This window comes from Felis catus, chromosome A3 (genome assembly GCF_018350175.1).
Source record: "Felis catus isolate Fca126 chromosome A3, F.catus_Fca126_mat1.0, whole genome shotgun sequence".
NCBI classification, from domain to species: domain Eukaryota; kingdom Metazoa; phylum Chordata; class Mammalia; order Carnivora; family Felidae; genus Felis; species Felis catus.
Window position 1 is genome coordinate 806,922 of NC_058370.1, and position 27,082 is coordinate 834,003.

At 61.2% G+C, this 27,082-nt stretch overlaps 1 protein-coding gene and 1 long non-coding RNA gene across 20 annotated transcripts in view; one reads left to right on the top strand and one right to left on the bottom strand.

Annotated features, from left to right (window-relative positions):
- Positions 1-368: 368 nt before the first annotated feature.
- LOC111559736 lies at positions 369-10,882 on the bottom strand. Of its 2 annotated transcripts, XR_006594976.1 has the most exons (5): positions 10,355-10,882; positions 8,844-8,918; positions 5,747-6,366; positions 1,019-5,528; positions 369-932 (listed from the first exon to the last, which is right to left on the bottom strand). It is a non-coding gene; the product is annotated as an uncharacterized LOC111559736 (long non-coding RNA). The 2 variants fall into 2 exon arrangements; XR_002740870.2 differs by having other exon boundaries at positions 369-5,528.
- A 106-nt stretch (positions 10,883-10,988) lies between these two features.
- Positions 10,989-27,082, top strand: part of KCNQ2 (potassium voltage-gated channel subfamily Q member 2) — a 54,149-nt gene continuing 38,055 nt past the window's right edge. For 6 of the 18 annotated variants that reach the window (XM_023250969.2, XM_023250974.2, XM_023250985.2 and 3 more), the window contains exon 1: positions 10,991-11,398. In XM_023250969.2, the coding sequence (XP_023106737.1) occupies positions 11,103-11,398 (296 nt within the window). In that variant the 5' untranslated portion in view covers positions 10,991-11,102. Of the gene's footprint in view, positions 11,399-27,082 lie in introns of all 18 variants that reach the window. The other 12 variants (XM_023250978.2, XM_023250972.2, XM_023250981.2 and 9 more) reach the window with 5 other exon arrangements.

Consider the following 27,082-nt stretch of genomic DNA (forward strand, 5'->3'; position numbering starts at 1 on the left):
ATGCCCTCCTGGGGGCATCCAGCACAATCAGTCACTTCGGATCCACAGAAGGGGGCTGTTTTGAGGGTCTCTCTGAGAGCTGAGGGCTCCTCCCCCACCAGTGATTGTCAGGCACACTGGCCCCCGCGTCTCACTCCCCTCCCCAGCCAGTCGCCTGTGGCTGGAGGAGCACCACCACCTACATCCCGCTCCCGGCTCCTCAGCTGAGCCCTCCCCTCGCCCAGGAGCTCCAGCCGCGCAAAACCCTAGAGAAAGCCCTGACTTTGGTCATCGAGGTTGCGGGTGGGGGGGGGAGGTGGCAGGGTGGGGGGGGGGAGGTGGCAGGCCCACCCCTGCCCCGCCATCCCTGCTCCAGGAAAGCAGTCCCAGCCTGTGCCCGGTGTTGGTGTTGCAGAAGGAGCTCGGGGTGGGGGTGGGGACGGGCAGCTGGGTCACCCAGGCTCACAGTGCAGACGCCGTTGCCTGTGGTGGGAAATGGGCTGGGGGCTTCCCCTCCAGGGTGGGCAGCAGGCCAACCACGTGAGTCTCCTAGGGTCACTGCAACAAATCACCTCAAACCGGTGGCTTAAAATGACAGAGGTGTCCTCTCTTACCGGCCAAAGTCACCACCAGTGGGACAAAATTCAGGCCTTGGCAGGGCTGTGTTCGCCCCAGAGGCTCTAAGGGAGGGTCTGTTCCTCACCTCTCGCAGCTTCCGGTGGCTCCAAAAGTGGCTTGGCTTGTGGCTGCGTCCCTCCAATGTCTGCCCCATGGTCACGTGGCATCCCTTCTGTGTGTCAGATCTCTCTCCGTCTCCTCTTATAAGGGTGCATGTAGTTGGCTTTCATGATGGTCCGGGCTAGTCTCCTCATCTTGAGGTCCAGCATTTAGTCACTTCCGCAGGACCCTTTCTGGCCACACAGGCCCCATCAAGGTTCCAGGGATTGGGAAACCTGCGGGGGCACAGGCAGGCCACCACACTGGGTGAGGCTGCCAGCCAGGAGAGATGGGCCGCGGAGGGGCCGCTGTGTGTCCCCACCTGTCCCAAAGTGAGCATGGGTCTCAGGAAGGCGCATGAACAGCGCGTGATGAGAAGGAAGGGCCGAGTAGCCAGGCAGAGTGCGGTTCCCAGTCTGTATTCCGGGCAGTGGCACTGGGGGGGCAGAACCACGTGGGAAGGGTCTGGATTGATCCGTGGAGGCCGCCAACGGAGATGGCCTGAGCGGGAAAACACAGACACAGGGAACCCAGTCAAATTTGGATTTCAGATAAACAGTGGATAATTCTTTAATATGTCGTATACAGTATTCACACCAGAAAAGTACTTGTTCTTTATCTGAGATTCGAACTGGACTGTCTGTTTTGTCTGCGACCTTGGGAGACCAGGTGCCTCCCGGTGCAGGCTACCGCCACCGGTGGGGGACCCGCTGACCCTGCAATGTGTCTGCTCCAGGAGGCTGTCAAGTCGAAGAAAGCTGTGAGCCGGGGACAGGGTACGAGTGAAAGAAAGCCTCACTGGGGTGAAAGCACTTCATGGTCTGTAGTGGTCCCTGCCCTCCTGTCCCAAGCTGTCGCCACCTGGCTCCCTCTGGGAGTCCTGGTCACCTAGACACTTCGGGTGGGACGAGGTCAGGTCCTGCCCCCCAGAGGTCTGTGCTCACAGCCCCTCTGCTGGCCCCGGGTGAGGTGATGGAGGCAGGCCCAGGAAGGTCCAAGCGCCCGGATCTGGAGCCTGGCAGGGCTCCGGGCCTTGAAGCACCCCTGCCTGGTACCAGGCTCAGCGTATGGCCCACGGGACGGGCAGGGGATCGTGGCTGGAGGAGGCAGAAACCTGGGGCCTCAGCCCGGCGGGGTGCGGTGGCTCTGGGCCTCCACAGGAGCAGCACGCCTCCCCGGGATTTTCCCCAGGGTCCAGCAAGGGGGCTCCCCTGCCTCCAGCACCCTGCCAGCAGGACGGCGGGAAGTGCCCAGGCTGTTCTGGAGCCGCCCACACTCGGAAGGTGGGTTCCTGGGGTCCGGTGGGCATTGGCCACACCTCGGGCTTGAGACACTGCAGGGAGATGAGCCCCCCCCACCCAGGGGAGGGCTGGGGTGGGGGGACTTGCACAGCCTCTCGTGTGACACTCTGGCCCTCGGTTCTCACCCCATCACACAGTGACAAACGTGTGGCGTCATCACACGTCACGGCCTCTGGAAAACTCCACATATAAGAGAGAACAGTAGTGACAGAGACAAGGTCTTGGTAGGACTATGGAAGCAGTTTCGACCTCTAGGGCCTTCTAGAAGGTTCTTGGGACCTGAGGGGCCCGGACCGAGCTTTGACAGCCCCTGGTCTCAGTAGCATTGCAGGTGGCAAGGCGCCAGGGACAGAGCAGGTGTCTGAATAAGCGACACTAAGTGCGTGCTCACAGGTGCGGCCGGTGGGCTCCCCTCCTGTCTCTGCCGCTGTCCAGCTCCGGAGTGGCCACTGGAGCCGTGGCGGTGGCCTGCAAGAGTCAGGTGGGGGTTCAGGCTTGGGGTGTGGAGGGAGCTGGGGGGCCTTCCTTTGCCCCAGTGGCGGGGGGGGCCCTTTCCTACCGCAAGCAGGGGCTGCCGAGCAGGGTAAGGGGCAGGGTCCACCAGGCGCTTGGGGGGTAGGGTGTCAGCTTGAGGAGCCCCGTGGGCAGCTGGGCACCACAGCCCTACGGTGCCGCCCGGGGTAGGGGGGCCACAACCTGAGGCCTGGGGGCCCAAGTCGGGGACACGGAGTAGCACTCACAAAGGGCTCGTGTGCCTGGGCTGCCGAGGAAGATGTGGAGGCCCAGGGAGGTGGCCTGCCTGCCGGCCACAGGGCTGGCTCCGGCCGGGGCTCAGGGAGGCTACACCTGAAGTCGGGGCCTTGGGGCCAGATGCTACCACCCTTGCTCGGCTGTGAATAATTTAAAGCAGGACCCCCGGGACCCCATTGGCAGCTTCGCTCTTCACTTTGGGTGCCTCTGAAAAATTCATGAGTCTGTGGGGTCCTGCTGAGCTGGCCAGATCTGATCCGTCTCCTGCCCTTGTCTGCCCGGGGCTCCTGGCGCCCTCCCCTCAAAGCAGAAAGCTCGTTCTCACCGTCCCCCAGGGTCCAGGGTAGCCCTGGCAGTGACAGTTTTGGGTCTGAGCAGCAGTTTCAGACCCCAACAATGGGATTTTGGGGTTTCTCACAAGAGAGCCACCGTCTTGTGGGTGGCCGTGGGTGAGTCCCCTCCTGGGTGCCCTAGTGTGGCTCAGAGTGGGACCACGGGAGTGCCCCTGGTGCGTTCCCAGTGTGGGCTCTGCGTTCCTGTGCATGACCCGGATGTGGAACTCTGCGCATCCGTGTGTGGCTCCGTGGGGTGTGGGGAGAACTCGGTGGGCGTCGCGGAGCCCTCGGGAGCTGGTGCGGTGTGCGTGTGCACGTGTGTGTGCAAGTGCCTGAGGGTGTAGGTGATGTGCGTGCACACACGAGCACGTGTCCCGGCCCTTCCTGTGCCGCTGGCAGGCTGCAGAGTCAGAGCTGAGCTCCTGGGAGGCATCTGTGGGAGGCCGGGTCCAGGCCTTGCTGGCAGTCCTCTCTGTCCCATAGCCCTGCGGGGAGAAGCTAGCGGGGGCGGGTGCACCGTCAGGGGTACGATGTCTCGGTTGCTCCCAACGCCGCCGGGGTGAGTCCGTGGGAGCGGAGCACGGTGTCAGTAGGAGATTCAGGGTGCCGGCTCCTTTCCTGGCCTCACTTGCTGCTCCTGGTGTCTCACCGTGGGGGTCAGCGGGGGAGGAGGTGAAAGAGGGTGGAGGGGGCCTCGAGTCAAGACCAGCCCAGACACGGGCTCGTGGGCCGGGAGTCGGGCCGTGGTGGCGGCCAGCAAGGAGGCCCAATCAGCCTCATCACAGGAGGGTCTGGGCCCGGACTGGGTCTGAGTGGGGGCCAAAGCAAGGGTTGGGGGAGGTGGCGGCATCTGGGTTCTCCTTATCCTGTGTCCACCTTGGGCAGAGTGGGTGGGCCCGGAGGGGTCAGTGAGGGCGAGTGCCAGTCAGTCTCTGGGCTGTGGCCCTGAAGATACTCGGAGGGCTCGATGCTGGCAGCTCTGGTTGGAAGGGGAGCTTTGTTCCCCCAGGCTCCCAGGAGGGGGCTTGGGGGCTGTGGGCTGGCACACAGTGCCCGATGGCCCTGGTGGGGTGCCTGGCCCGGAGAGCCCACCCTGGGATCTGACGACTGCCAGCCGCCACTCGAAACTGCGCCTGTCAGGCGGGCCGGGGCCCCTGGGTTCCAGGGCTCAGCTGCCTGCACGGTGTAGGGCAGCGCTGAACCAAACGGGGAGCCGGGGGCACGCAGAGGGAGGGAGGTGGAGCAGAGGGGTCCCGTGGTGGGGGGTTGTAAAATGTCTCCGTTCACCTCCTGGCCTTTGAGCAAACCTCTTGCTCCCCAGAGCGGGTGGGGCCCGCACAGCAGCTGTCTGCACCCTTAGGGCTGCCGTCTGGGTAAAATGGCTCTCCCGTGTCCCCCAGCTTTCCCGGAAGGCTGCGGCCGTCTCTGCTGGGGTGGGGGTGCTCCCGGGACGTTGGGTGCCTTGGGTGCCCTCTCTCCTCCCTGTCTTCACTCTGTGTGTCTCCCGACACCCACGGTCTTCATCTTGGTGGAGAAAGGCAGTACACGTTGTAAATTCAATGCACTCAGAGCCGGCCCTGGTATGGATTCATTTGTGTTTCCTTTGATGCTGATAGAAGTCTCCCTCGTGCCAGGCACGGTCTAAATGCTTTACAAACCTTAACTCATCTCACTGTCGTAACAACCCTGTGATGTATGTACTGTTATTAGGCCCCATTTACAGGCTGAGGAACCGTGGTACAGAGAGGTTCAGCAACTTGCCCAAAGTCACACATGTAAATTAAGCCTCCGAACTGTGAAACCGCAAAGACTCCATTGTTCTGTGATGGGGTGAGAGTAGTGTTTTGTCATCAGGCTAGAAAAGAGCATCCTGGAAGGTGCGGGGCTACTGTGTTACGCTCTGACCGCGAGCTGACGATGAGCCCGACCTGTGTGGACCCTCACAGAGATGCTCGCCTGCCCAAAGCCCTTGGCGGGGCGCCCTCCTTTCCAACCCCTCCCAGATTCCTGCCTCCTTTCCCATGAAAATGCTCATCGCTTGGCTTGGGTATTGTTAGGAGCCTTAGGGAGAAAAATCCACGTATTTGCACTATTTTATGCGAAGGTGTGGATGGTTAACTTACCGGAAATATTTGCATTTTAAGAGAAGACCTTGTTAACCTAAATCATGGTGTCTTAACCTCTGCCCTATTGACATCCGGGGATAGATAATTCTCTGTTGTGGCGGTGGGAGGGCTTTTCTGTGCCTTGTAGGAGGGGCCGGTAACACCTGCCCCAGGCATGTTAGACAAAGATGTCTCCGGAAGGAGACCACCCCTAGGGGAGAGCGACTGGCCTGATGGATCTCATCTCTGTGGGTAGGACGTCAGGAAGGGATGGGGTCAGCACACCGGAGCTGGGAGGAAGGATGGAGCACTTTCTTCAACTGCAGCCTGTGTGTGGAGGTCTGTAAGAAATGAGGGGAGAGGGAGCCTCCAAGTGGGGAACCGGGGCTGCTGGGGCACCTCCTGCCCCCCCCCCCCAGACCCCGGACACCACTCAGCCGACGCTGCTCGGGGCACTGTGCTGCTCTGCTCCGTTCAGTGCCCCCGCAGCCCCACCAGGTGGGAGCCATCTCTCCCCGCCTGACCAGTGAGGGAGCCAGGGCCCTGCCAGCTCGCTTACCTGGTCTGCCCAAGGTCTCAGAGCTCAGATGAGCTCACCGGGCCATCTCAGCGCTGTACTCTGCAGCAACAACACCCTGCCTCCGGTGATGCTACGGGGTGCAGCCTGGTGTCGGGGCGCAGCCCGGTGCTGCTGGCAGAGTGGGTCATCAGGGGCCACCCCAGCAGAGCCCTTGGTGCTGGCCAAGGACTCCAGCTCTGTCTGGGCCGACGTGTCGCCGGTCTGCTGGCTGGAGAGTCCAGCCTTTCTGTCCCTTCCTCCTAGCTTGGCTCGGTGGTGACCTTGTGCTGGGTGAAGGGGTGGGTGAAGGCCTCTGACAGCCCATGGGTTCTGCCCCAGGTTAGATGGCTCTGTCCAAAGCCTACTGGACATCTGGCCAAGCAGGCAGGGCACTCAAACGAGCCCAGGCCAGCAGTGGGCGGGCAGCCAGGGCCCAGATGCTGACAGCCTGTGTGTGGGGGAGCTGACCACTCTGCTGGCAGGGAGCCAGTCTCCATGGCATTGAGCTCCAGCTGCCCATGTCCTCCATGGTCTACCCCAGCAGCCCCTGAGCCACGCAAGCCCCAGGCTGCAGTCATCAAGGGCACATCCTGGCTCGAGGCTCCAAGCGATGTCCAGCCCTAGAACAAAGTGACTGTCATTCACAGAATGTTGATGAACAGCTTCTGTGGGCTGTGAGTGTGTGCAGGGGGCTGTGAGTATGTGTACTGCCTGTCCAGTGGGGAGATGAACAGGAGGCAGCAAACACGTGACACGGCTTCCTACCACGCTGGGGAACCAGAACTGAGAAGGAGGGCGGGGGTCCACTTCAGGGAAGACCCGTAAGCAGGGCCTCCCAGAGAAGATGCCCAGAGACCTCCCTGTGCCGGCGGCTGCGGCAGAGGTCAGGCCAGGGGTTACCCCTCCCAACCACCACCCTGTGTGTTCCGTGTTCCCTCCTGGAGAGGGGGGCAAGGGGGTGGGAGGGCGTGGGGCCGCGAGCAGGGGGTTCCCTTGAAGGCCCAGATCCACCTCTACTCCCCAGCCCGTTTCCACTGTCACAGGCGACCACAGGCTCCTGGTGCAAGGAAGGGCCTGTGGCTGATAAATACAAATCAGCCCTCATATGATTAGCTGTTCTGCTGGGGGCTAGGGAAGCTTGTTGGGGGCTCTGATCCTTGAAAAAAAACCTATACGTTAAATTTTCATTGACTTTAGTGTGAGATGTTTCCAAAAAATCAATGCTTTCGTATTGAATCTTTTCCTTATTGTCCTGTTCCCCCATGAACTGGATAAATTCAGCCCTTCCTCCTCCTAATGATGGAAAATTCCCCGGAGGGGAGGGCTGGGACTTTCTGTCGGGTAGGCACTTCCTGTTGTCCAAATTACAGAATTAAGACAACAGCTCTGACCCAGGTTAGGAGATTGAGAGCCTGTCTCTTCTCATTTCCCCAAATTAAGTCTTGTTTCTTGGCCTGGTGGAGTGTCCTCTCTGGGCCTCCGCCAGGATCATCTGTTTTCCTGAAGGCACCGCGATTGGGGAAGGAGCTTGGTCCTCCTCTACTGGGAGGAGGTGGGTGGGTACAGGGAAGTCTGATTTTCAATGTCTGTCCCCAGTGTCCCCATGGTCACTGGCCCACGGAACTCAAGTGTCTGCAGACACCTGGGCATAAATATCTTCTCTGTCAACAGAGCATCAGGCTGGGGCTGTGCTAGAAGGGCCCCCACAGGCAGGGTGACAGAGCAGCCCCTACTCTACCACGGAAGGGCCAGTGCAGCCTCACCGCTGACCTCCCTCGGCCAGGACAAGCAGCCAGTGGAAGCCTGTTCCTTCTAGACTTACTTCCCCTGCACTCTGATGTCTTCTGGACCCACCGTCACGTGTTGTCTGTGAGACTAGGGTCGTGACTTCCCAGGACTGCATTCCAGGAAATGCCAAGCCCACTCCCTGTCCTGACCACTGTGGGAAGAGTCACCATGTAGCTTCTCCACGGAGGGTATCATCCAGATGTACTTTGATTTGGCCTGCACCAGTGGCAGCTGTGATAGCTACCGTCCACACATTGTGGACCCTGTGCCAGGCTCTGGGGGACACGGAAGGACACACACAAAGGCAGGGGTGCCAGGCTGGGAAGCGGGGTCACAGCCCCGTGTGGTGAGTCCCTGATCGGAAGGGAACACGCAGGAGCGCTTTGGGGGCAGGTGGGGACTTGTGAGAACTCGGAGCTGTCCTTCCGTAAGACGGCAACGGTGGCCAACGTTCGTTTCTCAGCTCAGGAGTCCGATCTCGGCTGCTTGGTGTAGCCAGCGATGTGGGGACAGGAGGAGGAACCGAGAGGAGAGCCAGGAGCAGGGTGCTAGGCCCTAGGTTCTGGGGGGAGTGACCGGAGCTGGAGGTGCTGAAAAGACAGCGCACAGCCCAGCCTGCCCGCCCGCGTCCCGGTGAATGGTCCCTCCGGACCCGAGCTGGGTGCTGTGTGCATCTGGATTTTTCCACTTCTCTTTCCTGGATCCCACAGTGCAGTTTTGGCAAAGATGGCTTGAGCCTGAAAGTCTTTCCCATCTATTTTTAAATAAATGAAATTCCTGTCTCTTGTATGGAATTCACCCCAACTGAGCATTTTCAACGAACTGCTTCCCTGGGCTGCAGGGGTGGAGGGCACTGTTGACCAGGTTGCCGACAATGCAATCCTTGTACGTAGCACAACACTGAAAGCATACACGTTCAATGAGCCAGCTCACTGAAAGGACGTCCTAGACAGAGGAAGCAAAGATCTTCACGCCTTGAGGTGGGCTTCGCGCGCCACAGCCCCTGAGGGTCGAGGCAAAGCTGAGTGTGCAAGAGAACAGCGGGCTTGCGCGTCCCCAGCAGCCTCCCCTCCAGCCTGGCTGTCGGTGCTCCTGCTGGAGCCTCCCCCAGGGGACTGTGAAGGCAACCTGGGGCATGTGGGTCCCCTTGGGGTCCCTGCGGAATCCTGGTCCCCTCCCACCTTCGGGGCACCCTACACTCTGGGATGAGAACAAATGTCACGTTGATGCCTGACTCTGGTCTCGGCGAGCACACAACTCTCCCTGTGGGCCTCCCTGATCTCTCCCGCCTTAGCCTTCCGGAACTTACCACGAAGACAATGGAGACCAAGTTGGTGATGTAGGCTGGGAACCGATGTCTCCAGGTCAGCTTCACCAAGTCCACCTACAACAGGGAACAATGTCGGGTCACCTGGTGCGAACCGTCACAGAGGAGAGAAGTCTGTGCGCACGCGGTGGGGTATGGGTGAACAACTTGGACAAACAGAAATACTAGGAACACCTTTTTAAAAAAATGCTTGCAGGTGATGAGTAAAGCAGACACCTAGCGTCCAAGGAGGGGTCTGGGGTCTCACTGCTATCAAACGATGTCATGCAACAGTAGAAATAGCGTTTAAAAATGTGGTTCGCCTGTGTCCAGGGCGTAACAGCACCAAACACCTTTCTAAAGTAGACGCTTAGACCCACGTCTTGTCCTGGACGCCAGACGGCACAGACTTTGCTCCCACTCAATGCTCATGCGTCTGCAAAAACGATACCTGGGAGTCACTCCTTCATCCTCTGCGAAACGACCCTAACCACGGATCCACTTCACTCTCACATTGAACCCTGACAAGGGGCTCCCCGAGGAAAGGCCATGCCCAGCATACGTGGCACCCCACAAACCAGGGCTTCCTCTTAACAGGATGAGGGGGAACGAGGGCTGCTCAGAGTCCGAGCAGCAGGGCCAGTCTCGGCAGCTTCTTTCCTTTTGCGATCTAGGCCATTGTCTTCCCCTTGAAGTGACCAGGTGGGTCCCCCTTCCTGCGCTTGACCTCAGCGATGGTACACATACTCAAGAAAACTGCAGCCATTTGGGGACATGCTGGCTGATCGCAGCTAATGACCGAGGGGCAGGGAGGTAGGGGTCAAGAGTGTGGTCCCTGGGACACACCTGTGTGCACAGGTGTATGTGGGGCCTAAGTGGCACTCCGTCCCCAACATTCTAGATGACTTACAAATGAGCACTGTGCCTGCATTGACCATTCTGTTTTCCGCTGAATATAGAAAGCTATAGAAAGAAAGGGGCAAACGACACAGCGGACCCAGTGCGGTAGAGCGTGCTGGCTTGTGAGCCTAGTAACTGGAGAGGACGGTTCAGCACAGGGCCTCTCTCAGTGGACCCCTCGGTGCCGGGCAAATGTGGGGAGAGGCTGGTTGCAGTCGGGAGAGGCACCTGCGGCCAACACCATCCACGGGGGATCAGAGGGAGGCTCCGGGGGGGACACGGTGGGGACTGTCAGCATGGAGTGCACCGGGGCCTCTAAGTGGCTGAGGCATGGGTCCTTTGGCTTCCCAGAAGCAGGTTCTAGAAAGACCCCTCCCCCCCAGGACACCCTGGCTCCCTGGCTGTAGGAGGCAACCTCTGCCAACTGCCCTCAGGAGGACTCCGTGCCATCTGTGTCCAGAACCTTCCCTCCTGGACTGTGGCATCGGTTTCCCCATTGGCCTCCGGCCTGTGTCTTGCCCTGGGGCCCACCGGCCACCCCCCTGCCGCGGGCCCTTTCTGGGGTCTGCCTTAGAAAGCCCAGGCCCCCCAGGGGCAAGTGTCTCAGGTCTCACCTCTCTGACCACCTTTGCCCCTCTTCCTGCTGCAGGGGCCTCTGCAAACCCTCCTCGCCTTTCCCCTGCTGCCTCCCTTCAGGACTCCTTCTCCAAAGCCCAGTTCAGGTAACCTCTTGGGAAGTGTCTCCAGATGCCTCCCTGTACACTCAGGGGGGACCTGCATCTAAGGGGTCTTCATGCCTGGCCCACCTAGAGGCCAAGAGCATAAGTTCCTAGTGGGCTGGGCCTTCACGGAGGGTCCGGCAAGAGCCGGTGCCTGTCTCTCCGTCCTGGGCGTCCCTCCGTCCTGCTCCCAGGCGTCCAGTCCGGGGGCCCAGCTGGTAAGAATCCGACTGGGGCCAGGCGCTCCGATCCACGGAGAGCTGGGGGCCGCTCAGGCGGCGCGCTTGTCTGGCCAGGGAACGACCAGGGGGCCCGATTCCCTCGTCAGGGCACACCGGGCCGCGGGAGCGGGGCCAGGCGGCCCGGGGCGGCCAGACGCCTGGAGCAGCCGGGTCCCCTCCCCCCTCCCCTCCCGCGGCCGGCGCGGCGTCGCGGGGGTTAACGGGGGCGGGGCGAGGCGGCGGGCGGAGCCAGGCGGCCGCAGCGTCTCCGGCGCGCGGCCCGGGCCGGCAGGAGCGCGGAGCCGCCGCCGCCGCCGCCTCGGCCATGCGGCTCCCGGGCCGGGGGCCTGGGCTCGGGCCCGCGCCGCCCCCCGCGCGCCTCGCCCGCTGAGCCCGCGCCCGCCGGGGCGCCGCCCGGCACCATGGTGCAGAAGTCGCGCAACGGCGGCGTGTACCCCGGCCCGAGCGGGGAGAAGAAGCTCAAGGTGGGCTTCGTGGGGTTGGACCCCGGCGCGCCCGACTCCACCCGGGACGGCGCGCTGCTCATCGCCGGCTCCGAGGCCCCCAAGCGCGGCAGCATCCTGAGCAAGCCGCGCGCGGGAGGCGCGGGCGCCGGGAAGCCCCCCAAGCGCAACGCCTTCTACCGCAAGCTGCAGAATTTCCTCTACAACGTGCTGGAGCGGCCGCGCGGCTGGGCGTTCGTCTACCACGCCTACGTGTGAGTGCGCGCCGGCGGGGGGCGCGAGGGGCGGTGTGGGGGGGGTCTACGGGTGAGTGAGCGCCGACGGGGGGCGAGAGGGGCGGTGGGGGGGCCCACGGGTGAGTGCGCACCCGCGGAGGCTGGTGGGGGGCCTACGGGTGAGTGCGCGCCGGCGGGGGGCGGTGGGGGGTCTGCAGGTGAGCGCGCGCCAGCGGGGGGCTCGGGTGGTGGGGGGGCCTACGGGTGAGTGCGCGCCGGCGGGGGTCTCGGGGGACGCGGACGCGGGGTCGCTGGGCAGCGTGGGGGGCCTATGTGTGAGTGAGCGCCGGCGGGGTCGCGGGGCGCACGGCGGTGGGGGGGGGAGCTCTATGAGTGCACGCCGGCGGGGGGGCGCGGGGCGGTGGGGGGGCCTCTGTGTGTCCGAGCGCCCGTGTCGGTCACGCCGGTGTCGTGCTCTGAGCCGGGGGACCGCGTTCCCTGGCTAAAGCGAAGGGCGGAGACGGTAGTGCGATTTGGAAGGAGTTCTGGGGCCCGGGCGTTCAGGCGGGTGTGGGGGAGCCATCCCCCTACCGCCAGCGGCCTGGTTGGGTTTCATCAGCCCCTCCCCCGCAGGATGGGGAGATGTGCGGCGCCCCAGCCTCCCTTCCTCGGCCCGAGGCCCCTCCCCACGGCCGCTGCGCTGAACAAAGGGCCAGCCGGGAGGGAGGGTGGCGCTGCGGGTCCTGCCACTGGATCTGGACTCCTGGAGGCCCCCTCTGGCCTAGACTCCCCCAAGGAAGAGGGCAAGGGGCTGGGGGAAGGGGCTGGCCCGCTGTTCCTCAACCCCCAAGCCGCTCACTCTCCAGCTAGGGTGAGCCTCAGGGCTGCTGAAATGGGGAGGAGGGGTGTCCAAATATTACCTCCCTCTCCCAGCTCTAGGCTGAGGGTTGTGGTCTGTCTTGCCCCACGGTTCCTGCCCTTCTCCTTGGTCCGGCCTGGACCCCCCACCCCCCCGCACACAGCAGCCCTGACCCCTGTCAGCTGGAGGGGCAGGTATGTGTCTAACGCAGTGCACATTCTGGGCTCTGGAGCCCCTCCTTGGTAGAGTGGTCACCCAGGAGGAGCGGTGCTGCTGGCCCAGGAACGGGCTCTTGGTTTCCCAGGCCCTGTTCGGGGAACTCCTGGCTCCTGGGGCAGGTCCGGTGGTCTCGGACCGGCCTTGTGCGCACATGAGTGTTCACGTGTGTGGTGTTGCGGGAGCTGCTGTGTGTGGACTGGGCCGTTGGCATGCACAGTCTCTGAGCAGGCAGGCGCTCTCTGCCATCCCAGTTAGACTGGGACCGGGACTCGGCCATTTTGTATGAAAGAGGCATTTTGGGATGGGATTGAGGGACGGATTCTGGGAAAGCACCTCCATGTGCCCCCTCAGGACGGGAGGCGTGTGTGCCCCATGAATGTGCCCATGTGCCTGTGAGTGTGTGCCCTGGACAGATCCTCCGTGGGATGGGGGAGAACACCCCGGGAGGGAAATGCTGGAGGGGAGGGTGTCTTGGGGAGGGACCACGGCCCTGGCAGGTGCCTCGGGCACGTCTCCAGGCCCAGGGCTGAACCACCTGGGAGTCCAGACGGGCGGGGCTGTTCTGGCAACATGAGTGTCCCCCCCCCCCCCCCCCACCGGCCCCAGTGAGGGGACTGGCTCTTCCCATGTAGGCGTACTCAGGTATGCTGTTCATCCTGGGAAGAGCCCTGTGTCTCCTCACCAGTGGCCCTCCTATCACCACCTCCCTCCCCGTCTGGTGGGACCAGCTCTGGTCATCCCGTTCGCGGCCCAAGGTGGCCTCCAGTATGTGGGCCAGAGCCCGCCCCCAGCCCCTGGGTGCCTCTGCCAGACCCGTGGTGCGGCTGCCGGAGCGAGCGCTGTGCCTTGGCCCTGCACGTCCCTGGCTGAAAGGACGTCCTGGGGGTCCCGTCTGTGTGGCCCCGTCTCCAGCCCTGAGTGGCTCCTCCCTGCCACTAACCCTAACCCCTGAAGCAGCCAGCCCCTCCTGCCCCCTAAAAGCTGCAGCATCCAGAACGGGGAGCAGAGCAAAGCAGAGCGTGAGGGAAGCCTGAGTCTGGTTGCGGCTCTCGTGTCTGTGGGGTCTGTGCTGGGGTCCACCTCCGGTGTCTGTGAGCCTGGATGTCCAGACCCGTGGCGTGTGGGGGCATGGGGGACAATGGTCCTCGCTGCCCAGGCGGCCTGCTCGGCCCCTTCCTGCTTCTCTACCGAGGGCACAGAGCTCTCTCCGCACCCCTCCCCCCCCAACCACCCCCCCCCCCCCCCGCCTCGCTCACTAGCAGGAGGGGAGCAGAGGTCTCGGCAGCTGCTGGGTTCGACACTTGAGTGCAGTCACAGAATGTGCAGGCCTCAGTCTTCCCACAGTGAAATGGGCATCATACTCCCTGTTCCCAGGGCCCCGGAGACCTGAGCTGCTCTCTCAGGGTGGCCCAGTGGCTCTCCCCGGATGGTGACGTGTCTTCTGCCTGCTTTTGTAGCTCCTACTCAGCCCCCAGGCCCCCAGGTGTGGAGTTCTCCCCCGTCCCTGTGCCCGTGCTTGGGGCCCAGCCCCACCCTGGTGCTGGTCTCCTGCTCGAGGCCCAGGTTACTCGACGGTGCGGCAACCCTCGCATCCCCTTGCCCGGCACAAGGACTGGCCCGTATCTGAGTGTCATTTGGTTTGTTGATTCATTAATTAAATGAAGTCCAAGCCCCTCTTCCCTGCCTGGCGCTGAGTGGGCCTGGGGAAGCCAGTGGAGGGCAGGCACAAGGCCTATACAGTCTGTCCCGGCCAGAAAGGAGTCCTCGGGCCTGGGGCAGCCCTGAGCCCCCTGGGACCACATTTCTTCTCCTTTTGCCACCATAGCCTGGCTTCTGGAAGATGGAGGTGTGCCAGCCCCTCTGGGTATCCCAGGGGATCCTGGGGGCAGTGGTTCTCAGAGGTGGGGAGGGAGGGTGGCCACCCTGTGGCCTCCCGGCTTGGTGGGCCTCAGGCAGGTTCCCCCTCTTCCGTCTGTGGAAGGGGCTTTCTCCGAAGACACGCCTCTGGGACCAGAGCTATGGCCATCACTCCTTCCTGGTGTGAGCTTTTTGAGACCTGCTTCTGGAGACGGGAGCCTTCCCTGCGTCAGGGGGGATCCGACACCGGCTGAGGTGTGGGCCCTCCTGGGCAGAAACAGCTTGCACCCCCCCCCCCCCCGCCAGCCCTGACGCCCCTGGAGGGTCCCTTCCTCTGCTCGTAGCGAGATAGACAGCCAGCTCCGGCTGACCTGCCCCATGTGACGGCCCACCCAGACTCGGGTGAGCAGCCCAGGCTGCACGTGGGTCCAGGGTGAGGTTGCCGGGGACCTGACCGTGTTGTCAGCACTGGGTGGGGCCCTGTGTTGAGGACCTGGGCGTGTGGGGCGGGAAAGGGGTCAGACTCAGCTGCAGGAGGCCCACAGATTTTCCTCACCCCCCTCCTCTCCTCCCCACTGCCTGCCCCTCCTCACTCCTCAGGCTGGAGCCTCAGGGTTCGGACGTTCTGTGCACCCTGACAGCGGGGGCGTTTTTGTGTGAGAGGGTTTTCGAGATAGAAGGTCTGGAGTCTTCATGACTTTCTCAAAGCAGATGTGAGCCACAGAAAAGGCTTAGGCCACCTTTCAGGGGTGTGTCCCCCGTGCTCGATGGGAGTCCTTCAAGGGGATCTCCTTAGGGTGGTCTCTCTGGCTGCAGCTGGGGGTGGGGTTTATTTTGTGTCTACAGTGTGTGGGTCTCGGATGTGTCCCTGGGAGCCTGGGAGGTGCCCATTCTCACTGGTGGGGAGACTGAGGCCAGGCCAGGTTGAGAGGGTTCCGGAGCTGCCCCACTCAGGCTGAAAGGGGTCTCTGCCTTGGAGATGAGAGTTTGGGGGTACAGATTGCTCAACCTTTCCAACATCTGAAAGCCACTTTAAGTTGTCAGGATGAAATTGCATTTAAAATAGGCCGGGTGGAAAATGCCGGTGACGGCCACGGGGCTGAGCCCGTGAAGTCTGGGCTCACTTGACTGGCTCACTTTTTGTGAGCTGTTTTCTCTTGGGCTCGACTGCCAAGCCCTCTGTGTCCTCAGATGGCATCTGCTGTAGGGCCGGTGCTGGGGGCTGTGGGGCCCCGTGTGACCTCTTGCCCCCTCCAGCAGCAGGCTGGGGTCCGGGGCTTCATGGCCTTGCTCCAGTCCCCTGCGTGGCCTTGGCTAACCCAAGTGGGGTCACACTGTTGGCCCGTACAGGCCGCCTGCTGTCCCCTCCCGCTCATCTGCCACCGGTGGGCCACCTGGGTGGGAGGTGGAGCCTTGGCCCTCAGCCTTGACCCTGAGTGTTGGCCACTCTGTTCCTTGGTCTGACTGCATTTGGGGGTTGAGTGTGGCCCCGGGGTGGTGGCAGGGTCCCTCCTCTGCTGACGGAGCATTCTGTGTTTCCAGAAGAAGGCTGTATTCTCAACTGCTTGTCAGTCGCAGACCTCTCTATAGGCCTGGGGAGAAAGTGTCCACTGGGACTTGGAGAATCTTATGGAAAATTCCACAAAGGTGGGAATGCCAGGAGAGTTGTGGTTTCCAGGGAAACCAGGGCTTAGCAGACCATCCTCGCTGGCCTGGAGACCTCGGGCGTCTTTGCAGAACTTCCCACCCTCCGTTGAAAGTGAGATCACTCTGTACCAGTATAACATTTTTTGATCACTGTCCACTGTCACACGGGGTCAGTGTCCACACACATTCTTGGGTCTGCAAGGCGATAGGGTAGGTGGGAGGCTCAGTGCTGGACAGCTTCACAGATTCAAGCAGAAAAAAAATCTCGGTTTTTTTAGAAATCCGTACAAGTCAAATATTCCAAGTCCGAAGTCTCAGAAGGAGGGAGGCTCGGCTTGGCTAGTGACGTGGGCACCACTGTGCGTTGGGGACCCTGAGACCCCAGATGCTCACCATGTGGTGGGAGGGCCACCCTGCTTCTAACAAAGCTTAAACCCCAGAAGGTCAGGTTACCGAGCCAGATTACTTCCAGGAGGCACAGGCAGGGTCCGGATGGAGTTCCTTTTTTTTCTTTTTTTAAAGTTTATTTTTATTTATTTTGAGAGAGAGAGAGAGAGGGAGAGAGGGAGAGAGGGGCAGGAACAGTCGGGGAGGGGCAGAGAGACAGGGAGAGAGAGAATCCCAAGCAGGCTCTGTGCTGACAGCACAGAGCTTGACATGGGGCTTGAACCCATGAATTTCGAGATCATGACCTGAGCTGAAATCAAGAGTCGGATGCTTAACTGACTGAGTCCCCCAGGCGCCCCTGGATGGAGTGCTTCCAGGTTGGGTTTTACCAGTTTATTTTAGTTAACACGTTAATCCGCAGATCTTTGTTAATACGTGCACACCTGCCTGACCGAGGCAGGCCCTGTGGGTCTCTGCATGAGCGTTACTCGGCAGACGTTCTGGGTCCTTGTTAGTGGAGCCACAGGGCTACCTTTGGGAGCTGGCTTTCTACCCGTCCCGTAGAAGGTATAAGGTCCAGAGGACTGAGCTCTTGGGACATTTCACGGGAGGCACTGACAACGGGGTCTTGGCTGAGGGGAGGGGAGACCCCTCAGAGGCTTGAACCTTTGTGCGGGACAGGGAAGCCCACGGAGTGCGTGTTCTGTGCCCCCTGAGCGTCTGCCCGAGGCTGGACAGGGCGGGTGGGGCCAGAGGCAGGTCTGGGCGTCAGGACCCGTCCTGTTAGAAGGCTCATGATGGCGGATGGGCCCTGGGCTGCAGGCTGTTCCCCTTCGGGGGCAGAGCTTATAAGGGACATCGGTGACTGGTGTGTGCCCAATGTCTTGTGTTACCGTGATGGTGCTGGGATACCTCTCAGGTGGCTCTTTTTAAGTATTCTCAAGTACAAATGTTGGGTCTTCCTGGATGGACATTGCAGGGGGCGCGTTGGTAGCGGATGTCACCACGTTCGCCCTCGCTGAGGTCATGCTGTCTCAATTCCTCCTATTGGGTGTGTCACTTAACCGCTCACTATTCATGGCGTGACGTTGTAGCCAGTGGAGATGGTCCAGAGGGCACGTTCCTGTGAAAGACGGCGAGCGGTGGGGACCCCTAGCTCTAGGCTCACCTGACTGGGGTCCTGCCTCCACTGACGTCCCGGGACCGAGTCTTCTTGTCTGTAACGGGGGCTAAGAGCTCCGTGTTCATCTCCTGCAAATCATTCGGCGTGGTGTTTGATGTGTGTGGCGCTCACGAAGCTCGTGGCCGTTGTTGCCAGGTCTCCGTGGTTGTGGCTTAGCAAAATGAAAAGCGTCGTCCTGCATAGAGACTGGTCAGATAGGTGGACGACGGTTAGCAAGCATGTCCTGGACAGCGCCCTCAGCCATCTGCCCCTCGGCCCAGCCACGGCCAGTCCTCAGCCATCAGCCAGTAGCCGGGCCTGGATCAGGAGGTTTGTGGCTGCTGTTAGTGAGCCCGCATGTGAACATGAGGCCTCTGACACTTCAGACGCTTGCTTGTGTGTTGCAGGGGGACCTGCTGTTTTCCTGAAGGAAGTTGCTTGCTCTACAGCCGCCTGGGTCCGGGGACACGTCTTCTGTCCACAGCCGAATGGCACACATCCCCAGCATCCTGAGCCTCCAGACACGGAGGCAGAACGGTTTGGGCTTGAAGAACACTGTTGCGGGTGGGTTGGACGGGCGGACTCTTGGGACCTGAAAGAACTTCGCCGGGGACATCTGGTTTCCGCCTGGGCGTCCCGACCAGCCCCCTCCCCCCCACCATCCTCGGCTAAGTCATGTAGTGACTTAGGTGTGTGTGGGCCTCAAGGCTGAGCCCACCTTCGACCGCGCTGTCCCCAGAGCGTGGGAGACGCTGCGGGCACGGCTGCTTTCTTCTGCAAGGCTGGAGCTCAGTGGTGCTTTCCAGCAGCAATGTGCTGACAGCTCCAGCAGCCTCTTAAAACGGCTCCTCACTTGTGACGATGCGCCGGGCCGTCGCTGCGGGAGGAAGTGTGTCTTCCTGTTGGGGCTGTGTGGCACCCGTCCACCCTGCCCAGCAAAGCTGGAACAGCTTAGCTGGGTCCTAGGTACGAAGAAGAGGGCCGTGCAGACCTAAGATTGTCCCCAGAGAACATCGTCTGTGCTGGGGGGAGGGTTTTGAAGAAAGCAGTGCTTCTGGAAATGAGTCCCGTTTGTCCTTGTCCCCGGGGCCCCTTTCAGCAGCTGGGCCCCACCCTTCGCGGTGGTGATGCGTTGCACTGATCCGTTCGTTCTCAGCTCACTTTCCCAGCTGCTGGTGGCACAGTGGTGAACCCCCGGAGTGAGTTTGCTCTCCTGTAGTTCTTGGGGAGGTGCATGCGTGTCAGAGAGGGTCAGCAGTGGCAGAGATGGCTCTCCCTGTAGCCTGTTCCTCATGTGAATTTAAAAAGCTGGGGCCACAGAGTCGGAGGGGAGGGGGTCCACGGGCTGTTCAGTAGGTGGACTGGTCTGGAGCTGGGGGCAGGGAGGGCTGGAGTTTTTATTGTTTGAAGCTGGTCTAGGTCATGCTGAAGGCCCTGAGGACTGCAGGGTCCCTGGACTGGGGGCCCTCCGGCTGAGCTGCCTAGGGGCAGCTGTCCGCTCCACATTTCCAGGGGAGTAGGTGCTCCTAGAATGATTTGCTCTCAGTAAGTTTGTGCGGCTTTCTCTGCAAGGGTCTTGCTGAGCATGGCAGGATGGGTCCTCGTGGGGTGCCCAAGGGGACTAGGCTGGGGGCTCATTGTGGGGAAGGAAGGGCCTGGTATAGTCACACTGATGGGCACTGGCTGTGGGTCTGAGTGCTGATTAAGGAGCCTCTTGTCCCTAAAGCAATCCACCACCAACCCTGCCATACACCAGTAGCCTCACCCTTTCCCGGTGCAGAGAGGGGACTGTGGCCCTTGGGGATGCTGGCCCCAGTGAGGTGTTGAACCTAACCCTTCCTCTTGCCCCCCGGACTCTGGTTCCTGCGGGGTTCAGTCACAGGGGCAGTCAGGTCTCAGAAAGGGGGTCCTCTGACCCTTCCCCGAGTCTCCAGGATGATGAGCAGGGGTGGGAACAGGATTGTTTTCAGGTGCTCCACACACCTGCTGTCCGTCAGCCCCCAGATGCTGAGGTCAGGACCCCAGGTGAGTGGTCATGGACTCAAGGCCACTTGATGGTAAGTGGGGCAGCTGGGATTCAGGCCTGGCAGGTGCTGGGTCAAAGAGGTCATGGCCTTCTCCAACAGCCCCCCACAAATGGGAGAGGTGACCTGACTTGGGGGGGGTTCTGGCTTCCCCCCCAGCCACCAGCTGCCCAGAATCTTGGTCCCACTGTTTAGCACCTGGGGTTAGTTGAAGGGAAGGGATGCTGGGGGGACAGGGCCTTGGCTTTCCTGGCGGCTCCTTGCAGAGACCATGAAGGTTGGGGCCACGGCTGCTCCCCTTGGGGAAAATGGGGGATGGGTGTGTTCCGGGTCAGCCCTGAGCCTGACTTTCATCTCCAGGACGTGCTGCAGAGCTGAGTGTCATTAGTCTCTACTGGTTATGTAGCCTGAATACAATTAGGTCTCTAATTTTTTTGGATTACTTGGAATAATGTTGTAAATGTACAGAAAGTCCTAATGGGAGTCATTGGTAACAGTGTACCCGGATGTCCCTTAATCATTTGTGATGGTGGCAGGTCGGCTGCTCACAGTGGATGGATGGGTAGTGCCGAGTGAGCCCGGCCGCAGAGGGCATCCCCCTGGATTGTTCCTGGTGGCCTGCAGGGTGCGGCCGTCCCCTGCCCAGCTGCACTCCTTCCCCCTAGGTCTTGTCTGCTTTGCTCTTTCCGTCCACGGAATTAGAGAGCTTAGAACTTCTGAGTTTGCTTTTCCATTTAGGCTTGGAAAAAAATGTTTGAAGTGTTTGGAGGAAAAGGCCAGTTTCTCCTGGGACCCCAGGTTTGTGGGGAGGTGGTGACAAGCTGCAGGAGGCGCAGAGAGAAGCCAGTTCACTGGGAGAGGATGTGGAAGTGCCGATTCTGGCCCAGCAGCCGACGGCTTGCCGCAGGAGCCTGCTGGGCCCATGGGAGTTTGTTCACCCACAGACAGACCCTCAGTGAGCTTCCCTCAGGAGGGCAGGGCCTGACCCAGTGTGCTGTTCATCACGTGCACAAGGGCAGAGCAGGGGAGCATATTGGAGCTTAGGTCCCAGATGGGATTAAGAAGAAGCAGGTGGGTTTCCCTTGGCCTACCCCAGGCCTGTGGGCAGGAGAGGGTGCTGGCCATGGTGCTGGGCAGGAGAGGGTGCTGGCCATGGTGCTGGCCATGGTGCTGAACAGGAGCCCACGGCCCTGGCCCTTCATGGGCACCAGCCAAGGCCCATGGGGCGTGAGGGGCCCCTTGGCCCCTTGGCTGGTGCTGGGGAAGGGGCTGGGGAGGCTGCACAAGCACCAGCCCTTTTCACCTGGACCACTTGCTTGCATCTCCAGATTTAGCTTGTGCTCCCAGCGATCCTTTCTTCCCAGTTAGCATTCTTGCCTGCGTGTCTGAGGCATGTGTGGCTTAACTAGCCAAAAGCTGAATGAACGTGGCATGGACGGAAAGCAGGTGTTTCAACCCTGCCTGAGTGAGGGGCGCCAGCAGCTTCTTAAACCATTGGGTATGGTCTGTCGTCTTTGCTGATGACAGAAATAATACACACCCCTCGTGGGGAGCTGGGAAGATACAGTCAAACACGGGAAGAACGTTTGTGTCACCTGGTTTATTTTCAGGCATCTGTGCCCATCCTATGCGTTTTTTAAACGAGATAGGATTCAGACTTCTCTAGTCCTTTTCCACGCTAACGACGTATTGTGAAGTTTCCCTGTGGAATTACATGTGCCTGTTTGGCGAGCACTGGGCTTTGTCTCTGTCATAAGAGCTCCTGGTGCTCCCTGGGTGACAAGGTGGCCCTGTCCCTGACTCCCCTCACCTTGTGCCCTCAGTGGCTTATAGCTTGGGAGGAGACAGTGGCTGTGGGTGCTGGCCTGGAGAATGGACCCCACGCACATGCCTGGGGGAGGACTGGGACCAAGGAGGGGGCATGTTAAAAAGGGGTTCTGCCTGTGGGTGAGCCTCCTGTCACTTGGAGGCATGTGAGTGGAGTCCAAGAAAACACTCACTAGGGATGATTTTAGGGGACCAGTATGCCAGAGCTGTGAGCCGTGGGAGCACAGGGGATGGGCCAGCCCAAGAGCCAGTTGGAGGCTCTTCAGGAAGAGTCTGGGGGAGACTGACCCTGGGGGAGGCAGGCCTGGCTGTCCCATCAACATCAGGGGGCAGTGGGGCAGGGAGGCAGGTCTGTTGGTTCCTGTGCTCATGTAGGGAACGTGGGATGTTTTGTGGGGCGTGGTCCTAACTGATCCCACTGCTGAGCACCTTCTCCCCAAAAGCTGATGTCTTCTCAGCAGATGATAGTTCTGCTGTGTCCTGACCCCAGAGCTCACATCCACAGCAGTGCTGGCTGCCTCAGAGGAACCCTCCTCATCCTGCACAAGGATTCCCTGTGATTGTACGGACGGGCACGAGTTACCTCCGTCATTTTCTCTGGGGTGTGGCCTTGCTGGAAGTGAGCCACATCTACCCTGTTGTGGGTTCCTGTGTGGCCAGGCTCCTCAGACAGGGCCAAGCCCCCCCCTGGTCTCAGGACCCCCATGCTCTGCCTTTGGAAGCTCTCTGGGTCCCTCTAGGACACAGGCCTCCTACCCATGGGCCTCTTCTTTCCAGTTCTTTCCAGTGGTGTTTAGAGACTGCTCAGGATGCACCACGGAGCCTTGTCTGAATGGGGCCGGGGGCTGCTCTCCAGTTGGATCTGACCTCACGAGGGCCATCTTGGCTGTCATGCGTCAGGATGCACATGCCACCCCTGTGTGTGGGTTCTGGCTGTGTACTCGGGGGCCAGCAGGGAGAGCAGGAGAGGAAATGAATGGACCCCTGCTCAGAGGGTACCAGTGTAGGAAGGCTGGGCAGCCTGTCAGAAACCTGAGGACAAGGAGGAGGCAGCCCTATGGTGGATGTGCAAGCAGGAGAGAACTCCAGGCAGTAAGAGGAGTGTGTGCAAAGGCCCTGGGGCAGGGAAGCTGGCTTGCGGAAGCTGAGAAATAGACAAGAGGGGAGCGAAGCACACTTCCTATGGTCTCTGTTGGGGGTGGCAGGTGTTTGCAGAAGGGCATGGTGGACACGGGACACAGGGTGCATCAGATGGAAGAGCCAAGATGAGGTCTTTGGAGGAAAGGAGACACCTAGAAGGGTTCTGACTGGAGGCTGTGAGCCTGGAGGAGGTCACAATCATCTATGAGAAGGGTGGGGTTGGGGAGGCAGAGAAGACCCAGGAGTGCAAAGTAGGAACTGTGGCGCAGCCCCTGTGTGGGCGGGGTGTGGGGTGGGGGGAGCCCCTCGGGTGTGCTCGCGTGAGCCAGGTGGTAATTACCCCGGTCTCCCAGGATCGAGCAGGAGGCACCTGGGGAAATGGCCTTTATTGTGTGCTGAGCCAGCGGGCTTCCTGCCCGGGCCCCTTGGGTTCGGTCCCTTTGCACACCTCCCAGTCCTGGAGCACCTGGCACTTCACCAGGATGCTGGCTCTCTTGGGAGGGGGGCAAGGTCTGCAGTGGGCAAAAGGGGGGCTGGGGGCCCCTGTGAACTTGGGGCTTCTGATGGGTGGATGACTAGGGGGCGAGGCTCAGGGAGGGAAGGACATCTGACCTGCATGGCCCCCTGTCCAGAGAGACCTTGGAGGGACCCTGGCCATCCTAAGGTCACTGGCCAGTGGGGGGCTTCAAGGGGTCCCCTGAGAGCACCTTCCTGCCCTGGGTGTTGGGAGAGGAAGGGGCATTAGTGTGAAAGGTGTGGCTGTGGGGTGGCCACGGGCGCCAGTTGGTGGATGGGTGCAGTGAGGTGGGGGTGGGGTCTGGGCAGGCCAAGGCTGTTTATGGGGGACTCAAGTGCCGGGCCAAGAGCCGGACCTTCTGAGGTCTGGGACTTCCTCAGTTGAGGCATCCGTCGCACCTCCATCACCTCCCCCAGCCTTAGGTGCAGGTAGGTGCCACCAAGAAGCCTCCGTTCTCTGATTAGCAGGCTCAGGTGGGCTGGGGGCAGTTCGCGCCCACGGGTGAGACTTGGCTCCAGAAGAGGGGTCTCAGGAGTGCGGCCTTGGCCTCCCTCCAACACTGGCGGGATCTCAAAGTGATTTTTCACATCTGGTTTACGCCTGGAGCAGCCGTCAGCAGTCCGGGCTCCGTCGCTACTGGAGATTGGAAGTGGCAGCGTGTCCTGCAGGCAGAGCAGTTCATTAGGGGCGAAATTAGATTCCGGGCTGTAGCGCCGGCTGCAGTCCTAGCGGACGAGGTGAGCGGGAGGCTCCCGCGGCCCGGCGGCCAGTCTGGACGGGAGGGCCTGCTTTGGCCTCACACTGGAAGCTAGCCCAGTCCCGGGCCCTGCTGGGCTTCTGGGCCACCCAGCCCCCGGGGAGGCACAGCCTGATTGGGATGGACGTTATTCTGGGGAGAGGGAATTTCTACAGCGGAAGACGGTGCTCAGGCTCGACCCTGAACGGCCACAGTGAGCTGCTTCAGAGCCTCTGTTTTCCCATCTGTTAAATGGGTGAGAACATTTTCTGCCTTTAGGGTTGTCGTGGGCCTGGTGCATAGTAGACTCACTGTGAATTCTAGCCTGGAGGGGCGGGGCTGGATGTCAGAGACCCTTCCCCACTTGCTGAAGAGCAGCCAGTGGGGGCTGGAGGGACAGTGGTGTGCTGGCAACCTTCTCCGATCCCGGCTGCTCCCTTGTTAGATGGTGATTTCACTAAGTACACAAATGAGATTAACAGCCCCAGCCATCTCCTGAGTTAGTCTTTGGAGGCTGTGAAGGGGTCTGGGGTGGGCCTGACCGCGGGGGCTTTGCCCTGCCAGTGCCGAGGGACCCTCCCAGTTGGCCCCACAGCAGTGAAACAGGACTGAGGAGCCAGGTGGCAGGGGTTCTGTCATCTTTTCCCAGAAAATAAATAATTCCCTGCTGCCAGATGGGGCGAGGGTGTGGGACGGGGAGACGGAAGCAGAAGCAGAGGAGTCTCTCCCCGGAGGTGGGCGCTGCCCCTGTCTCAAGTGCAGGGGCAGGCGGAGCACACATGTGCACACACCCGCACAGGCGCACACGCATCCGCACAGGCGTGTGCACACCCACACACGCGCACACGCCCACAGAGCGCACCCCGTGACGTGCAGGTGTGGCTGCAGGCTGACCACCAGGAGGGGCCCCTCTGGCCAGTGTGATTGCTTCCACCGTCCTCTGTCTCTCCTGTCACCTCGCGTCTGCTCTGGGCCCCTCCCTGCACCGCTGTCCGTGTGTCAGGACCCCAGCCCTCAGGACCCTGCCAGTCCTCTGCTCAGAGCTCGGGCTGTGGCTCAGATGTCCCTCCTGACGTCTGGCTGCGGTTTCTCCTGCTGCCGGGTGCAGACAGTGTTTGCTGTGGGTCCTGGGGCGCAGCAGCAGGCAGCCAGCGGGGGTGTGCTTCCAGCCAGAGCTGCGTCTCCAGGTGGCCCGCTTCCTCGCTGCTCGTGAGCGTCATCTGAGGTCCCTTGTCACCCTGGCTCCCCCTCCTCACCCCCCCCAACCCGGCCCCTGGAATCTGGGCTGCTTGAGATACTGGTCTCCTTGGCAACCGCTGCCGGAGAATTCACGATCATAACCATTCTCGGGCTGCAGGGAAACCGCCCCATTCTGGCACCGGGCTTCCTCCCTCCTTTCTTTCCCTGCAGCCTGGACGGTTCCCAGGCTGGAGGGCATGAGAAGGCCCTCCCCCACCCGGGCCTTTGGGTGCCGGAGAGACCAGGCTGGGATGAGCCTGTGGGGTGGGTAGAGCCACTCACCTGTCCCCATCAGGAGGAAGCAGACCAGCCATCCTGCGCTGGCACAGCACAGATTTCTATCTGAACGTTTCCTCATGAGCCGCGTCGGTCCTCGGGGCCTGGAGGGGACACACTCTGAGCACGTGGCCCTGCCGTGAGGGGCCCCCGCGGTGGTGCTGGTCTTCCCTGTGCACCATCCCCAACATCTCTCCTAGGGCGAGGGGTGGGAAGAAGGGCCCCTTCCTCCCACAGCTGTCAGGAGCCGGGACTGAGGGTCACGGGGTCACTGAGGGAAAGGACTGTGGGAACACTGGCCATTTGCAGACCCCTGAGCACCCACAGGAAACTCCAGGTCTGCCCAGGGCCCCAACCGCTGCAGCCCAGGGGCCCCGCCACGGGCTGCGGGGCTTTGGTGACTCTCCCTGTTGCCTTGCAGGAGGCTGGCCCCTCCTCCAGGCTCCCCAGGGCTGGACCCCACCCACGTGTCCCCATCACCAAGGACACTGTGCTCTGGCATCATGAGGCCAGAGGCAGGGCCCCCTACCACCTTTCTGAGACTCAGTGTTCCCCTGTGTAAGGTGGGTATGAGTGTGGATGTGGCAGGGGGCGTGGCAGGGCACCCTTGTCACCAAGGTGCCTGCAGATGGGAAGAGGCCTGGAAAGAAGTGTATTCCCCGTTGCTCAGTGGCCTGCAGGGCCAGCTGGGGAGCGAGGGAAGGCTCTGGGATCTGTGGGAGACTCGAGGCCTGGGCCTGGAGGCTGGGCGGGTGGGCGGCCTCTCTCCATGGGGATCTGCTTGTCTTTGCTGCGGGTGTGGGGTGCCCCACGTGGCTGCCTGCCTCCTTCCTCCTCCTCACGGGTGGGCAGGCCCCACCCCTTTCCCCCGCCTGCCGTCTGTGGCCACCTGCTCCAAAACCTCAGAAGCCGGGTGGCTTCTGCTCGGGTTCACTCTGCTCACCTGGTGGCCTAGGAACATTCACCGTGTCTGGCTTCGGGTTTTTCTTCTCCTGTATTGCTGGTGTGGCCCTGGACATCCCAGTCCCTGCCTTCTGGGAAGGGCTCTGCGTCCGTAGAGCACGGCCAGGCCATTCTGGAACGTTCCAAGATGCCAGTCAGAGCTGCCCTCGGGAAGCAGGGCCGGGCGGGCCCGGTTGCTTTGGGACTTGGGCCTTCCCTTTTTACATCAGGGTAACGTTTCTGTACAGTGTGAGTCTGAGTGTGGACTCTCCGGGTCCCCCCACATGGATGACAATGGCATCAGGCCCATCAGGCCCCATTCTTTAGTCTCGTTGGACTTGCCCTCTGCTGAGTCCTGGGACCCCCTGTCGTCCCTTTCTCTGGACCACCCCTTCCCTTCTCCCTTCTTGGCCCCACCGATTCCTTTTTGCCTTTGTGGACACCTTCTTGGGGAAGCCTGCCAGATTTCATGTCTCCCCTGGGCTCTCTGCACCTCTGCCCCGGGCCAAGCTGGGCTGGGTGGCCTCCTTGCCGCGGGCTCTCCTGTCACCCAGGCCTCCGGGGTCCTGACCCAGAGCCCTGGAGTCTCCGGGTCCCCCATTCCTGGCAGAGGCACGGTGTGTAAATGCTGCTTCCCCACTGACTGAATCGGGAAAAAATACCACCAGGCAGAGAATTATGAATAAATATAAGACACATGAGATAGCTGGACGTTTTTTTTTCCAGCGCTCGGTTAATTGAATAAATTGTCTAATGAGCAAAGGAAATTAATTGTGGTTTGGAGATGTGACTGTTTCTTCGCGTGGTTTTGTGTGTGCCAGCGGGCACCGGCTTTGCCTTCGTCATCTGCTGTCCGTGCCTCTGCTCCGGAGTGGGGTGCGCGCCGGGAGC